The sequence below is a fragment of the Cupressus sempervirens genome, chromosome 2 (assembly GCF_028749045.1).
Source record: "Cupressus sempervirens isolate cs-2001-9-10 chromosome 2, ASM2874904v1, whole genome shotgun sequence".
Taxonomy (NCBI): Eukaryota; Viridiplantae; Streptophyta; class Pinopsida; order Cupressales; family Cupressaceae; genus Cupressus; species Cupressus sempervirens.
This window is the reverse complement of record NC_143119.1, coordinates 600,130,068-600,144,127: the sequence shown is the minus strand read 5'-3', so window position 1 is coordinate 600,144,127 and position 14,060 is coordinate 600,130,068. Positions and strand designations below refer to the sequence as shown.

At 34.7% G+C, this 14,060-nt stretch overlaps 1 protein-coding gene across 2 annotated transcripts; it reads left to right on the top strand.

Annotated features, from left to right (window-relative positions):
* Window positions 1-798: 798 nt before the first annotated feature.
* On the top strand, window positions 799-5,497 carry LOC149574824 (rac-like GTP-binding protein 5). 2 transcript variants are annotated; one of them, XM_089814662.1, is made up of 8 exons: window positions 799-1,706; window positions 1,849-1,987; window positions 2,320-2,407; window positions 3,271-3,380; window positions 3,658-3,721; window positions 3,864-3,928; window positions 4,437-4,502; window positions 4,920-5,497. In XM_089814662.1, the coding sequence occupies exons 2-8, from the start codon at window positions 1,889-1,891 to the stop codon at window positions 5,016-5,018; spliced, it is 591 nt and encodes a 196-aa protein (XP_089670788.1). In that variant the 5' UTR covers window positions 799-1,706; window positions 1,849-1,888; the 3' UTR covers window positions 5,019-5,497. The 2 variants fall into 2 exon arrangements, with proteins under 2 accessions (XP_089670788.1, XP_089670787.1); XM_089814661.1 differs by having other exon boundaries at window positions 3,655-3,721.
* Window positions 5,498-14,060: the final 8,563 nt, after the last annotated feature.

Sequence of the window (14,060 nt, the reverse complement as noted above, 5' to 3'; positions counted from 1 at the left end):
TACAAATATATTTTTCAATAGAATAAATATTTAGTTTTTTTTTTTTTCATTTGAAATTGTGGTGACTTTAAATAAATATTTTGCTATACAAAATATAAACTCTTTGCTATAATAAACATAAATTCCTCAAAAGATAAATAGATAAGATCTCTCAAGGAGACAAAGGCGACAAATTACAATTTATTGTTAGTTTAGTTGTTTTGTGAAATTATTATTTTTCAAACTTTTAAAAAAGACTATTTGATATGCAATATTCTATAAAATATGAGTTCTAATTTGTAATGGGGGAAGTATAAACTTTAAACGTAAATACAAAATTTATTTAAGATTGACAATATGAAATGAATATTTTTTTTGTTATGTCTAACTTCATCTCCATTTTTAGATTCTATATTATTTTTGTTAGAATTTGGATTCACTTATATGTGTTGTTAAGAAACGTAACTAATGATGAACAACTAGAAAAAAAAGTACTTTACATTAACCACAACAATATTATGATTTATATATATTTCACTATCATCATAATCCTTGCACCTCTCAAAGATACACTACTAGTTAATCAAATTTTATAATAAAGTTATCTCTTTTGTATATACTCATTGTTGATATGACCAATTTTGTCTAAAACGATCCTTGCAAATTTGCAAATTTGATTCTTCTAGATTAGAAGTCAATTTAGAAATTGTTATATTATATTTTCAAAATTTTTTTATAATCAAAGATTTTTCAATGAAATTATAATAAAATATGTTTTTTCATAATACAAAGTTTTTCATCTATAAAGTTGTTTTAGCTATCACCATAAGTCTTAAATTAAACCTCTTGGATGGACATTAATTGAAGGGGGGCGCCATTAATTGATGAAGCCAAAAGTTGTGCACAGCCTTGTCCATGAATGTGTAGTGTAATTACGGGCAATCAAAATTAAGGCACTTAAACACACAGTATCTGATTCCCTTAAATGTGAAGGACGATGTATCGGACTCTGGCTGCACAACCTAGATTTGATGAATTAAACAAACTGATGGCACATTCCTTATTTGAATGTCTGCTCTAAAACATTTTAATAGCTGTTATTTGAAAAGATTGCAGGCCCCAATGGTGAAGGAGAACCCACTTTGTAAACGTTGAAGCCAAATATAGCTGTTTGCTCTTGGGAAAGAGTGCCACTACCCATTTCAAAATTTGTTCTTCGTATATATCCGCGGTATTGGATTTCTATTTATGTTTAATATATATAGCTTTTCTAGTATGGTTGGGCCATTTCCTCTATTTTCCTCACATACCCAGAATTGCATCCAAACAGATAAAATACTAAGAAGTCAATTTGGAAGACATCCCAGTCTTTTAGGGCAATTAATTTATGAGAACCATCCTCACTGTCCTTTGCTGGCTTCCCCTTTCAAATATACAGCCTGTTAAACGACAATAAAGGAGCTGTTAGGGCTCCTCATTTGATGCATCGATAATTTTGACTTGTTCTAACTGAATTTTTTCATGCTCGTCTCACCTCTGGGCATTTAACCTTTAGTTGTCAGTCTCTAGCTTGCCAAAAATCTGGCTGCCTTTCATTTTTTGGCTATTTTTTTGGTGGATCCATTAATCATAATCTCCAACCTGGTGAAACAACTTCTGGGTGCATGTTTGAAGGCTTTTCTCTCAGAGATTGCTTATACCCAAATTCGAAGAAAACGGACGTTAAGGTACTTGCATTTTATAATGCCTTAAGATTAGCTTGATGAGTTTCTTGTACGGTGCTTGCCGAGTTTTATTTTTCATACATTGCTCAAGGTGAATCAGATTAGTTTTATGAGGGGACTTTAATGCTGGTTTATTGCTAAACAGGGGCTGAGGTTGAGTGATCCGGAAGATTGGGTTTGATGACATGAGCACTTCCAGATTCATCAAGTGTGTGACCGTGGGCGATGGAGCTGTGGGCAAAACATGCATGCTCATTTCTTATACAAGCAACACTTTTCCAACTGTAAGTACTCCTGATGGAATCCCCCTATTAGAACCAGATATCTTTTGTAAGTGGATATTTAAATGAGAATTTAGTGTTCTTTGTAAAGCAAATAGCAGTTTAGGATTAAGGGTTTTCATTGAGACGAATCAGAGCATCGGCCTGAGATCATTTAATACCGTTAACTGATACGCTCTTTTGAACTTGAAAGGATGACTAAAGCTTCTGATCTGTTCCGTTTTTACTAGATTCAGGCTTCTTGTTGGGCTTAATTGCTGTAGTCATAATTATTTCCATTTTTTTCGTTTGGGATGGTCAATGAAGACGAGCTGTGGGTGTTTTGTTTTAATCAGGACTACGTGCCAACGGTGTTTGACAATTTCAGTGCAAATGTAGTTGTTGATGGTAATACGGTGAACTTGGGATTGTGGGACACTGCAGGTAGACGCCCTTCCTTATTTCTTTCATTGTCTGCAGAGATTTATGTTTTGTGATCCATTTTCTCTGCATTTTAATCTATGCCGTTTGTATGATTTGGTTAGTTGATCTCTGGCTATGCAAATATAAATATGATATACCAAATCTACCTTGTCTTATGCTCCGGACTGCAGTCTGCCATTAGCAGTGGGGTTTGTACTTACGTACACTATCATCTTGTCATCTATACTGTGAAAATGTTATTCGTCTTCCCTTAGGCCAAGTGCGGTGTAAGTGAACATAAGAGGGTTTGGCTACAACTATAAGCGAACATAAGAGGGTTTGGCTACAAGAAAAATAATTCCAGAACATAGCTTCTAAACTTCACTTCTGTGTAGTTTTAGATCATATTTTGCTTTATCTATTTCGCCAAAACCTTTATATCTGTCAGGTGATTAGTTTAGTTGGTTGAAACAGTGAGTTCTCATTGAGACCCTTGTTCAAATCTCAAGAGGGACATCTATGAATTCTAAGTTGCGACTCTTGGTCTTCCAGTTGTATTCCTCTTATCTAAAAAAGGTGAAATCTAAGTAGTTACTCTTAGTCTTCCAATTGTTGTTTAAGTGTGGTTGCTCCTAAGGAGCTTGATTAAGCTTTGTAAGTCTCATGTTGTTGCTCCAATGAGTGAGCACAACGTTTGCAAACAATCTTTAATATATAAAACCTGTACATCCAACATTTGGTATGATAGCTGAAACAAGTTTCTTTTCATTACTATTGGAGTTCGTTATTTTTCATGCGTTATACCCAAGGTTCCTCGTCTTGGTACGATAAGGTGTCTCTGCTTATTAAAATTTCAAAAAGTTGGAAACTGAATTTAAATGCAGGCCAAGAAGACTACAACAGGTTGAGGCCCCTCAGTTACAGAGGTGCGGATGTCTTTCTTCTCGCCTTTTCTCTGATCAGCAGAGCTAGTTACGAGAATATATCAAAGAAGGTAATTAAGAATATCAGTTTTCCACAATTTATTTGAATAATCAGTAATATTTCTGATATTAATTGTGCAAAATAATTTTAATTGATGTTGTAGATCACACTCTGTGATCCATCATCAGGATAACATCAGTAGACAGCTCAAAGAAGATGTTTTGTTTCTTATTGTCCTAACAATGGTAGTAGTGAATTCCAGACTTAGTGTGCTTTGCTCAGGATAGGAATCAAGCTTTTACAGACTTACTTCTCTATCTTATTTCGATTTATCTACCTGATAGCAGTGGATTCCAGAACTGAGGCATTATGCACCAACCGTGCCTATCATTCTTGTTGGAACCAAATTGGGTAGGCCATAAGCTAGCAGTTCTTTTTACAGTTGGTCAATGTGTATTTGTAAGTTATTTATTGTAGGAGTTAACATATCTCTAGTTTAATTTTTATAATTGTAGCTTTCTGCCTTATAAAAATCCTTTCTATGTTTCCACAGATTTGCGTGATGACAAACAATTCTTTTCTGACCATCCTGGTGCATTTCCAATAACTACCGCTCAAGTAGGTGGTTTTCTTGCACTGATTTGAATGAATTTTACATTTCACATGGAGCGTCAAAGTGAAAAGATCACTGAAGAGTAATAACTCATTAAGAGATTTTTCATTTTCTTTATGTAAGTGTGATGTCTGTAAAGTACCCTAACAAAGTGGCATACAAGTTGCATGGGATATCAGAATATTCACTGGTTTCATGTAGGCTTTAGCTACTAGTGATATTGCTATGCATGGAGCCTCAAAGTTCAAAGGTCACTTGAGACTAATAACTCATTAAGAGATTTTCCTTTCCTTTAAGTGTAATCACTGTAAAGAGCCCCAACAAAGTGTTAGAGAAGTTGCATAGAGCGAGCATCAGAGCACTTGGTGGTTTCATGTCATGTAGGCTTTATCTACTAGTGTATTGCTTATTTATGTTTCAAGGTTCTTAATGGATTTAATCGTTTGCATTAAACTATAATTTGCTATACGTGGTGTAAGATTTCTGGCCAATACAAGTTATCTTTCTTTGTAGGGTGAAGAGTTGAAGAAGCAAATTGGAGCTGCAGCATACATTGAATGCAGCTCCAAAACACAGCAGGTATTCCTAAAGATGTGGAACTTACTTTTATAGTAAAATGGTAACTTCCTGTGTATTCTAACATAGTTGTCATTTAGAGAGACTAGATTTCCAGTCTCTTATGATTCGTTTTTTTTTTGGTTTCTGAATTCACCTGTGTACTTACGGCTCTTTCATCCGGATGACAGATCATAGAATGTGATCTGAAGGATTGATGAAAAAAATTTACACAATTAAATCCAAAAACCATTTTCTTTAAAAGTTTTCATTTATTTATGCATTTATGCTAATAGTACATTCATTTGTTTTTGTAGCTCATTGTAGCTCATTTAGCAAGAACTTCTAATTTTTTTGATTCAGAATTCTGTGGTTTCGTCCATTCGGTATCTCGGGCTATTTCAATTTGTTAATATTATGTGTCGTTGATTGTGAATGCAGAATGTGAAGGCTGTTTTTGATGCTGCAATTAAAGTGGTTCTTCAACCACCCAAGCAGAAAAAGCGTAGAAAAAAACACAAACAATGCTCCATTCTTTAAGGGATCTTGACCTATGGAACCTTTCCTAACATTTAGCTAACTTGAAGGCTGACATATGATTTCCACTCTGCGACTGTCTTCTTAGAGTTGTTCCAGACATCTTTAGTATTGTAGAGAAACAGATTCTTAGTCTTAGTTCTTGAAAAACCTTTCACTGTTTACAAGTCGGCTCTATCCAGGTTTTTAAATCCTCAACTTTTCAGGGGATTGACTTCCTGTATTCGTCTTGCCATTGCTACTACTTCAACCGGAAGATCCTCACTATTTTCTTTAATCAGCCGAAGCAATAACTTATTAGAAATTTACGAGGAAAGAAGTATCCATAACCCTGAAGATCATGTTAGTTTCTGTAATATTCCAATGAGTAGCCCTTGATATTTTGCTCCAATGTGCGAAGCTTGAAATTAGCTGTAAATTGTATTATCTAACTGTGCCTGGAAACAAGCTGCATATATGTATAAATCAAGCCTTCTTGAAAATATTGTCTGGATTTTTATTATGTTTATCTCCTGAAGATATTTTAAATTCAAATCTCAGAATGATTTGCTTTGTGCTTGTGTTAGCATCAGTAAGTTGTATTAGTACATGGCAAAATGACCATGATCCTGGTTCACAGTCAGGGTCATCATTCTTTCATGATTTGTAGGCGTAGATGAAAAGGCAAGGCAGCTTTGAGTTGGATGAGATTTTTATGCTTTCCATTGGAAGTGCAACTTACTGAATTTTTTCAATAAACGAGGTCAAGTCAAGTTTAAGCTTTGTTAGCAAAAGCTCACAACAAAATAAAATCTTATTTTTGAAAGATTACATCTGAAATGTTGATAGAAGAAAGAAGTATGGATCATGAAAAAATGATCAGAAATGTTGGTAAAGATACAGTTTGCTTAAATTTAAAATATACCAATTTATAATATCAGTGCCCTTGAAATCACATTCATGGCCTGTGTCAGTTATGGTTTAAAATTTCAAACTAGAAATTCGTAAGGTTGGCTGAACGGAATCCGGATTTTGTTCGTTCAAACAAATTCCTTGGATAGAAGTTATTGCTGCCAGTGATTGACATCTGAGTTTACACCTTTGGCTAGGCTAAAGTGTAATTTTAAAGAGAACTGAAATGGTTTAAAGACCCGGTAGCCATTATGATTCTAGGTCAGCTGCAGTAAATAGTTCGGAAAGACAAACTCAAAAAGGCATTCATAATGAGAAAGTGGTCTTGTAGTCTAGATAATGCAAAAAGTGCCCTAATGGCACGGTGACTTGCATTAAACTAGAAAAATAACAGATTTCACGCGACCGCCTAAAAGGTGTCTGTATCTCCATAAATCGTAATGATCACGCGGAGCAATGACGGTTTGCTACATTACTATTGTGAAAGCGTAAATCTTTGCCAGCCTCTTACAAAGTAAAACTGAGTTGCAAAGTGCGGATCTCTAATTTAACCCGATTTTCTCCGATAAACCTATGCTGATGAAGTGTTTGGAAAAATAAGAGAAATTAAATTGATATTTGTCAAGTTGTTTATGGAAATCCTTTTATCATCATCACAATCTGATCCATCATCAGAATGCAAGGAGGTATACTCAAGCTCCGCCAAATATTCTAACGATAATGCAAAAGACGAGAATCAGATTGAGGATTGCAATCGACAGAAGGCTGAGAAACTATCATGAATCAGGGTAGATCAGATATTAGTTCCCAGAAAGCACTCAACCGCTCCTCTCACAAGCTGCATTGCCAAAAGGCAAAATACTCCAATTCTAACAACTCCATCAAAACATTGATGCCAAACACAACTAAAGTGAATCAACTGTAACGAAGCAAAGGTGCGCGGAATCGCTTCCTACGCTAATCTTTGAGAGGACGATTATGCAAATTTAACCAACTATTGCATAGATATCAAGAAAAGCATAATAACATAATCAAAATAACAAAGAACACATAATACAATGATTACCGTGGGGAAACCTTTTTGGGAGAAAAACCCCTCTCCAAAATTCGCACAATGTATTATCAAACCAAGATGATTACAATACACTTGCAATGCAAGTTGTTATAGGAGCGCATCACCAGTCTTGCAATTTGGAGAGATTGTTTCTAGCACTAGTCTTGCAAATTGAATTCAATTACACAAATACCTCCCCAAGCCCTTCTTTTATAGTGATTTTACAACTTGGAAACCACTTGTGGTTTTACAAAACCATGGGCAAAACTACCATGACACGTTACCCATTTTTGACATTTACATTTCCACTATGGAAAAACTAGGTTAAAATAGTAATCCCGTCCACAATTTTGTCTCTTAGTCTAGACCTTCATAAAAGTCACAAAATGAGGCATCAAGGTTCTAAAAATGACTTACCTATATTCTACTATGGACAAGACTCATTTTTGACAACTGATTAACCAATTTCCAATGTATAAACAAGTGGAAAACTTCCACAAACAAATTTTGGAATTTTCCGAAAGAAGATTGCAAGGTTGAGACACATGTTCTCAACATCAACAATTAAAATTTGTAAGAATTCTTCACTCTATGTATGACAAAGAAAATGGCAAGCAGCTTGCAAGGAAATTCGAGGCATTAACCATCTTAGGTGAAAACCCTAATGGTGTGATTCGTGCGAAAAAAGTGCATCATTTTGCAAATAAGAACATCCCTTATCATTTTTGCACAATTTGTCCTAGCAATCATGACGTGTAATTATGATTTTATCATTTTTAGCAACAATGTTTCATATTTGTTATCGAGTCGATGCAAGGATTTCAAACTTTCTACATTTTGGGGAGCCAACCACATTTTAGAATTCAACATCTCACTATAGTTTAAAGTGACATTTGGTAACTAGGTTAGTATTACCAAAACCCCAAATAATTTCATTCATGTTGAATGCAGAACACGAAAGCTTAGAGATTCATTATTATTTGGTCCTATGTTATATTGTTAAGGATTTGCCATCTCATTTTGTTCTTGAGAACCCATCTTCAAAACATCAAAAGCCTCTATTCCTTATTTATATAGATGGGTAATGAGCTACTACACTATAGATTTCTATCGCATGTTGGTGATGCTCTAGTTGGTTTTAGAGGATCAACTGCAGATTATATACAATCAAACTATGTGTCAATTCTAGTGGAAATCTCAAAGGTTAGAACATTGAAACCCATCAAACTAATCACCAACCATTCAATTTATAACATTTATCCAATTTTCCACGATGACACCTTCAAATCCAAGACCGTCTTCGCTCATCTTGCCATTATGAAAGCTTTCTTTGACGATTGTAAGCTAATTGTCCAGAATTAAAATCTTAGCTAGAATTGCCCTTTTGTCAAAGTTCTAGCTAATGGGGGCTTTTATATTTCAAACAATGACATCACAAATATTAAAAAAGGTGTAACATGACACAAAGGACAAGATGAATGATAGGGCCAAAGGCATGCCTAACATTCATCCAACCTTGTAGAGATCACATCGTAGAAGCAACACACAAAGAGACAACACCAAAAAAAAGAGGAAAACAAAATCTTTCCTTGATTCATCCGATTTTCATTACACATGCCAGGTTGTCAAGCCTTCTTGGTTGTGGCCAAATACAAAGATACATTTCGGAACAAATTCTTCATGTATTACATATGATCTCCAATCTTACTCTAGCCTTAAGCATCTACTTCCTAAGCCCCCTCCCTTTTTATACCTAAGACTCAATCCTTTTATTTATACTTGCCAAAATGGCTTAAAGAAGATTCTAGATCACCATAAGGAGAAGATTGACCTCATAACGGTCTACATGCATCTAATGATTGATCCCAACACATTAAATGACAATTGCAAATTAAATACATAAGTTAGATCACAAATGAGAACCAAATTGACAACTCGGTGAGAGACATCATTGAACAATAACAACAAAGGTCATCGAGGCACTCGATGAATACTGAATAGAAACACCTAGTGAAAGAAACTGAGCCACTCGAGAAATAAAAATAAAACACATTCATTAAGCCAAACAAAAACAAAGTCACTGAGCAGGTCCACAATGATAATCGCTCTACTGAGCAGGATAGCAAAACAACGTGGGATGCTCTTGCATCAGACAACTGGGGTTGAAAGAAATGATTCTCTTGAATCATGAGTGTGTCACAACCCGAGCTAAATCCAACTCAAATTGAGGAATCCATGCAACATCTTCGATTGGTCTATCCTTCCACTTTACCAAATACTCAAAATAATCTTTTCCTCTTGTACTCTTTATCAACTCTTTGATCCAAAATTTGCTCTCTCTTTGGTCTACTTCATAGGATTATCACTCGGTACTGTCATTTCATCATATGATTCATGATATTTATACAAATCAACAACATTGAATATAGGAGATATCCATGTCATCAGGTAGCACAACTTCATAAGCATTCCCACTATCAAACTTTTTCAAGATTCTACAAGGACCAAATTTCTTCATCTTCAACTTACTATATGCGCCCACAGGTAATCTACCATTCTTCAAATGAACCATCACCTTATCACCAACATTAAAAATCATGTCTTCTAGAATTATCAACATTCTCTTTGTACTTTTGATTACTCTATTCCAACTTTTGTTTCACTTCCTCATGCAAAGACTTCATAAATTCAACAAATTCAACAAATTCATCATCTTCAACACTTCTCTTCATCAACAACATCACTCAAATCCGATATACCTCTAGGCTACATCCCATTAACAATCTCAAATGGTGTCTTTCCAGTAATTCTATTCACAACGTTATTGTATGCAAATTCTGCTTGTGCTAATACTAAATCCTAGTTACTTGGTTTATCCTTAACCAAACATCTCAAAAAATTACCCAAGCTTTTGTTCACAACCTTTGTTTTCCCATCAGTTTGTGGATGAAATGTAGAACTAAACATCATCTTGGTATCTAGTTTCTTTTAGAAATAACCAACAAATTTACTGTCTATGTCAGATACAATACTCCTCAGTAATCAATACAATCTAACAATCTCTTTAAAGATAAGCTCAACAACATGCACTACAACATATGTCTTCTTACATGGTATGAAATGTGTCATCTTAGAAAATCTATCAACAATAACAAATACAAAATCATGCTCTCTTGCAGTCCTCAATAAGCCAATAACAAAATTCATACTGATGTCACTCCAAGGTTTCTCAAGTGTTGAGATAGGTATATACAATCTAGTAATATGACTTACTCCTTTTGCAACTTGACCAACTCCACAACTCCTTACAAATTTTTGAACATCCTTATACAACTATGACCGATAGCAGTTCTCCTAAAGCAAACTCAAAGTCTTATCAATACCAAAGTGTCCAACCAATCCACCACAATGTTAGTCCTTAATCAAATTAACTCTTATTGATTATCTCGGTATACACAACTGAACACCTTTGAACAACATACCTTCTTGAATGAAATAATCTTCATACTTACTCAGTCCATCAAATACTGGTGCTCTTCACTCTCTCCATGCCTCAAAAAAATCACGGTTAGTTTCACACAAATCCTTCATCTCATCAAAGTCAAGAATTTCAACCTTCATCTTGGTTAACAAAGATTTTCTTTTGCTCAATGCATTTGTAGCTCAGTTAGATACTCCAATCTTATGCTTGATCACAAATATGAAATTCTACATGTACTCAACTCATTTCGTATGTCTCTGATTCAACTTATGTTAACTTCCCAAATATTGTAAAGCCTTATGATCAATATACATCACAATCTCTTTAGGAATCAAATAATGTACCCACTTCTTCAAATCTTGAGCAATAACATAGAACTCTTGATCATATACAAAATACTTCATTTTTGCATCATTCAACTTGTTACTAAAGAAAACAATATGTTTATCATTCTAACTCAACACAACCCTAGTCACACTATGTAGTGCCTCCCGTGTTTGCATTCTATACCTTGTTATATTTTGGATTTGAGAGATATTGTGATACTCATGTTGGATGACATTCGAGATGACCTGATGGTCAGATACTATATTCTGATTGCTAGTTTCATAGATGATAGATACTATGTTGTTTAGTTTGATCATATTTGCATGATGATGCTTATTGATATGACATGATGCCTTATGATGATATCTAGTTATTTTGTATTCAAACATATACTCTATTTATGATTATATGGTGGACTTTTGGATTCTGGATACTATTATACGATGCTACATATATTTACTTCATTCTTGCTTTGAGATGTTTTATGATGCAATGAGTGATGTAGATAGATTATTTTAATGTAATTAAATAAATGGTTAATTACATGATTTAATGCATTTATCACCTCGACTATATGATTAGGTGCAATTGCACTTGATCGTGTTGTTTAGTGTGTAGGATTTATATTCCCGATAGTGGTACATAGAGTTAGTGATTCGTCTATTTATACCTAGAAATGTCATCCTTGTATGAGTGACCTATCTTGTTTAATTGTTAATTAAACCCTCTAGTGATTTAATAAATCCAGATTCATTTGCATTTGTGATGAGACCGGTATTGTGTCTGTGCATTTAGATATCCACGTTTGTCATGGATATTATTAATGAATATTGCGATTTAATTTTTTAATGGGTATTTTGGGTTTTGATCTTGTTATTTTATTTACTGGTAGCTTTGTCATAGTTGAATTCCATTTAATAGGAATTACTTGATTTGGTCTAGGTTAAAGAGGGATTTATTTTAGTAAGCCAATTATTTTTCTTTTATAATATTTTACTTTTAAAGTGAATAAATATCCCAAAAAGTGAGTAATTCCTCACTTCTCACTTTTCAAATTAGAAATTAGAGAGCAAAATCCCAAATCTTCTTCAGGAGGTATTGTTGTTTTACTCATTGTGGGAGCTACAAGCATGGGATCGTTGCGAGATCAATCTCGTTGGATCTAGCTCGGGGAGGCCTTGGTTTACCGAGATTTTTGGTAGCTTTTGCTAAGCAATTATTATATTATGGGCATTCCTATTTTGCCCCTTTCGGCTGCGAGGTAGGCTCTTTCATTTTTGAGTTGTTACTTCGTTTATGAGTCTTTTTGGTACCAATATGTTAGGAGGCAGAGAACTCGTGTTCCCCTTTGTTTCTATATGTTGGTTCTACCCAGTTGGGTGGGTATGAGCATTTGTTGCTTTTGGTGTGGGGTTTTGGACCGTTATGCTAGCCATTTTTTGCATATGGACTCTGAACCCATATTTTATTGGATATTTGGAGTTTTTATACCCAATTGGAACTAGAGTTTCAGTTTTGTTGATTTTTGTCAATGTTGGTTTTTGGGGATTTTGACTTCACATTGATTTGCATGCCACCCAGTTTTCTAAGGTGTTTCATGGAACTGATGTTGGTCATGAACTCAGATTATCTGTGAGGAATCCAATCTGACCATAAATGTTCTTTTGCATTGGAATTTGTGTTGAATCTGTACTCCCAACTATGTGCTCAGTTGAGAGATTTGATACATGGTGTTTTTATTGTTTCTTATCCAACCCTTGTTTATGATCTTTATGTAGTTGGTGTGTCCACACATGAGCACATGAGTGTGCACTTGTCGATTCTTGTGAGACCTGAACTCTTGAGTGTTTTCGATTGAGTTATGTTCATTGGGGTTGGGTTGGGAAAATATATTGGCTATAGGCACTCATCATGTGATGAGCATGTGTATGTAGGGTAGACAAGCGGAGGGGATTCTCTCATAACCATTGGTCATGTTCCTAACAAGGTTGATGTGAAGAAGTTCCTAAGTAAGTGATAACTAAATGAATTTATGGGTAATTAAATTAAGATAAGAAAATGTGATGTACTTGTACAACTCATCTAATGGTATGTGCCCATTCAGTTCATTCAAGGGCCAAGTGTTTGCATAGTTCATCCGAGGACACAATGTGATGGCCTCCCAAGGGAGCGATTCCACACAATGTTTAGCTAGGGCTCCACGATACCAAGTGATCTACTATCCATTAGTGTCCCTACATAGTAGACCCATAGAGCATCTGACTAGGACTTGTTGTATTGCATTGTCTCATGATCTTGGTTTCAATCCTCTATACTATTTGGTGTGAGTGTAATGCCTTGCCAAGGAACCCAAAATAAATTACCCTAAAGTTTCACTAAGTTTACCAAACATTTTTTTTAAAGATAATAACTTAAAAAAAATATATATAATATAGCAGAAGCAATAACATACACATATACATCAACAACACAAACAAATTACATCACTCAAGGGTCCCATGATGTAGAATCATATTTAAGTTTATTTATACTAAATCCAATATATAAAAAATCCACATAAAGAATAACTACAAGTATGAACCCATTTAAATAATATACAATTATCTCAAATGCCACTTGGCAATAATTAGAATGTACAGTCATCCATTGTACAAGTCACAAGGTATGAAAGGCTGAAAGAATATACTTCATAATATAGATTACATCATCTAGTAAGAACTATGAAATCAAATACAATATAATAAAGTATAACCATCCATCATAGTACAAGAACAAAATGAAAGGTAATAGAAAACAAGGAACTCCAACAATGACATTGAACTGTCAAATCTCAAAGGTAAAAGTAAAAAGCACTACCACCCAACCTCGTGGTAACCCAAGAGGGTCGACTCCCATTGCGCTGAGGAGATAGTTTCAAGTTTCAAACATGATAACAATACTAATAGTAAAATCCAACATCTAGGTTAAGAAAAACTTGAAAGCAACCTATCTCAAAGGTACCAAGACACAAATGACATCTAAACCAAGAGGCAACAATGACATGTAGGAAATCTACTTGTAAGTAGGCAAGTGTCATCACATGAGCCAACTCTAAGGTTACCTTGGCAATCTCACTAGACTTCACCCCCTAGCGACTCTAGTATCCTTTCATACTGACAAGGCATACTAACGAAGCAAGGTCACAACTAAGCATCCTTTCTACTTCCATCCTAGCCTGTACTAGCACTCGAGGCATGGGCGAGTAAAAATAATGACTCTTATTAATTCATTTTTCTCTCATTTAATAAAATGT